At 39.2% G+C, this 3,713-nt stretch overlaps 1 protein-coding gene across 1 annotated transcript in view; it reads left to right on the top strand.

The window, feature by feature from the left end:
• The window catches only part of TANGO6 (transport and golgi organization 6 homolog (Drosophila)), a 238,985-nt gene that overhangs the window by 58,844 nt on the left and 176,428 nt on the right, over positions 1–3,713 (top strand). Inside the window, exons 9-10 of the mRNA XM_011932126.1 lie at positions 375–507; positions 2,132–2,323. Of these exons, the coding sequence (XP_011787516.1) occupies positions 375–507; positions 2,132–2,323 (325 nt within the window). The remainder of the gene's footprint in view (positions 1–374; positions 508–2,131; positions 2,324–3,713) is intronic.

Here is a 3,713-nt window from a genome sequence, read left to right as displayed (position 1 = left end):
TTTTTTTTTTTTTTTTTTTTTAGAAATGAGATCTTACCATGTTGTCTATGTTACTGGAGTTCAGTGGCTATTCAGTTGTGACCATACACTCCTGGTACACTACAGGTGTGCACCACTGTGCCCAGCTAACATCCATCTTCATGAATCTTTCCCTATTTGAGCAAATGACCATGCAGGACATAACAGCCTAGTTTCTGAGAATCAATACTTTTTTCAGAATGGAGAAATAGTAAAATAAGTTAAATAGATTTGGGGGATCTTTTTAATGATTAACTGTTTGGACATAACATGTTACTTTAGAAGATTGTTATGGGGTTTAAAATTATGTGTATCTCTGGTGACTCTGCCAAGATAAATTTTACCCTGCATTGCAGTGATGAAGATGAAGATGAAGCCCTGTACCAGAAGGTATCCTCGGAGCAGAGCCGGGTGGAGCATCTCGGGGACTTGCTGTCCCACTGCCAGGAATGCGGTTTGGCAGGAGACTTCTTCATCTTCTGTTTGAAAGTAAGAACTACCTGTAGTTCCTGGTCAGTGTTATTCCAGAGGAGTGCCAGGAAACCCTTTGAATTTTCAAAGCTTTTTTTAATTTTAGATCCTAAAATGTAGGCCCTAATTTAAGGAAAGCGATCAGAGGACATAAAGGAATTTATTTTTTTAGTAGCCTTTGGATTGGTAAAAAGAAGAAACCTTTCTTCACTAGTGCTCATGTTATCTACTACTTCCCCAAATAATCGGCACTGGCAATTTAGAGATGAACAAAGCAGAACCCTCGATCTGTGAAAGGGTTAATCTTTGCTCTGTGTTGACAGTAAGAACTCTTTTGAAGTTAATAGCAGGTTTTACAGCTATAGAGTAATCCCTTATCCTTTCTGACTGTTGTTTTGTCAGGTATTTGCAAAGGAGATTTAGCAAGTCTGCCTCCTTCATTTCATTTTGCAGGCACCTGAAGCCTTTTCCGGGTTTGTTTCTTAGTGCCAGTGGTTGTGCTTTGCTTGCTTTTCTTCTATTCTCTGACAGTAACTTGTACCCCATAATGTTACTCCTTGTTGCACTGTATGACATCATAAGCCAGTGACCTCCAGCTCTGCCTTCTCAACTCTTTCCCCTAAATAAAGTGTCTACTCTAAAAGAACTCTAAGGGAGTTTAAGGTTTCTGTAGGTATGGGAGAATTCAAGGAGGGAATCAGGGCTAACATTTCTAGAACTTGAAGTAGGGGACACTTTTTGATGCTTTCTTACCTCCCATGTTCACACCCATCCCCATGCCCAGCAATACTCTTTCTAAATAACATTCCAAGGGGATGTGTTCTTAATTGTATACTTAAAAAAAGGTGGCTCACTCCCAGCACTTTGGGAGGCCGAGCCAGGTGGATCACCTGAGCTCAGGCATTTGAGACCAGCCTGGGCAACATGACGAAACCCCGTCTCTACCAAAAATACAAAAAATTAGCCTGGCATGGTGGCTTGTGCCTGTAGTCCCAGCTACTCAGGAGGCTAAGGTGAGAGGATCATTTGAGCCCAGGAGGCAGAGGTTTCAGTGAGCCAAGAAGGGTAGGTGAATAGCCTACAAAACCCAGAGTAATACATAATTTCTTAGAAGTTAGTTCTAAGTACCTTAGAGGAAAAGAGCTGTCGTGCTGGAGGCATCTAATGGTCTCCAAAAGGGGTTTGAGAATGTGAGGTGATCTGAGGCTCAGTTCAAGGAAGGCCACTAGTAGAAATCATAGAAATACCCACAAAGCAGAAAGCTTGTCAAACTATTTCTTTGTGTGTGTGTGTATGTTTTTTATTATGAGATTTTAAATTTTTATATACATGGTATCATACTGTATATATTATTCTGAAACTTTCATTTTTCACTCAGTAGTGTTTTTTGAGATCTATGTGTGTTGATACCCATATAAATCTAATTCATTTATTTTAACTGCTGTGATTTTATAAATACATCATAATTTTTATTGCTGGACATTTAGCTTGTCTCCAAGTTTTGGCTATTATAAATAATGTTGCAACAAACACAGACTATTTCTTTAAACATGCAGTTCAAACAGAGTTTTCTACTTATGTTTGAGAAGGCCTTAGTTCTACTGGCTTTATCTTCACTTTTTCTTTCCTGCCATGCTTATAGGAGTTGACTCACGTGGCCACGGAAAATGAAACAGAGTTAAAAACTGAGCCCTTCTCCAGCAAGAGCCTCTTGGAATTAGAGCAATATCAGACTCTTCTTATGGAAGGCCAAGAGCAGAAGCTGCTTGTCCTGCAGCTGATGGCTGTTCTGTGCGAGAGAATGTCTGAGCAGATATTCACAAACATCACTCAGGTCAGTAGTTGCCACATTCTGGACCCTAGCCTTTTTTTCTTTCCAAAAAATATAGTTTAAAAATGTTGCTGAGAGTGTGATTTGATGACACCTGGATCGTGAGGTGTTTCCTGGAATGCTGGTTAAATACAGAAACTACACAGCCCACACCAGGCCACTGAATCCAAAACGTTCCAGTGTCCTGAGACTCCACACGTTTAACAAGCTCCCGAGGTGATTCTCATGCACATAAAATTTTGTCTTAAATGTTTATATGTTATGTTATAGTAGTTTTCAACTTTGGGTGCAAAAAAAGTTAGCTGGGATCTTTTTCAGTATATTGATAGCCAGACCACGTTTAGAGATTCTGATTCAGCATGTCTGCATTAAAGCCTGGGCATCTTTGTCCTACTCAAGCTCCATGGATGATTCTAATGTGTATCAAAACTTGAAAATGATTATACACTCAATTTGAAGAAAAGATATCACTAATAATAGTGAGATCACCTTGAATTTTATTATAGGTCCTCTAACTCACAGTTATCTCCACAACATTCTGTAAAGTTTTAAGATATTTTAAAAAATGCTTTTAGAGGAGTATCGTTATGCGAGTCAGTGCCTGAATTTTATTGGCTCAGACATTATTTTTCCCACCTTTAAAAAAGATAGGAAATAAAAGTAATAAAGCAAAGGCAGTATAGTCGCCAGATTTTACCACTTAACCAGAATTAGTTGTTGCTTGGTTGGTCAATAGGCAGTTGTAAGATGGCATGATTGTCACGCTTAAATCTGATTCTCCAGCTCTTTGTATGGTCGTCATTGTCATCTGCCTTTGGGTGTTGCTAAGCAGCATTTCACTATAGCTCCTGCTGAGAAAATTTGCAGCTGCCTGTCAGCTCTGACTTACCGTGCCTGTTTAATGAGAATTATGCTCATGATTTCTTTCCTGGCCTCTTATTCTTTCAGTTCACTGACCCCGTGTTACTCAGTAGGGTGATTTGTTTCTCCTGTGTTTATATCCATTCCCTGAAGACTTTTTCATCCAGACCTTATGTTTTTGTCTCAGGATGCTAGTTGGAAGGGGAAATGGTCTAAAAACTGATATGACTTGAGCTTTTGCGCTTAGTTCCCTTTACTCCTAATTAAGGAATAATGGTGTCAGGCTGGTACAAAAATGATTTGTCCCATTAAATTATCCTTCAGCTAAGGTTAAAATGTATCAGGGCAAAAAGAACCACAAGGAAATATTAAATTGCATTTGGTAATCTCACTGCTAGTGATAATATTGGTATATTATTTTATTTTATTATTATTTTTTTGAGACAGAGTCTCTCTCTGTCACCCAGGCTAGAGTGCAGCGGCACAGTCTCGGCTCACTGCAACCTCCACCTCCTGGGTTCAAGCAATTCTC

The sequence above is a fragment of the Colobus angolensis genome, unplaced genomic scaffold (assembly GCF_000951035.1).
Source record: "Colobus angolensis palliatus isolate OR3802 unplaced genomic scaffold, Cang.pa_1.0 Scaffold93, whole genome shotgun sequence".
In the NCBI taxonomy this organism is placed as follows: Eukaryota; Metazoa; Chordata; class Mammalia; order Primates; family Cercopithecidae; genus Colobus; species Colobus angolensis.
This window is presented reverse-complemented; position numbering and strand designations above follow the sequence as displayed.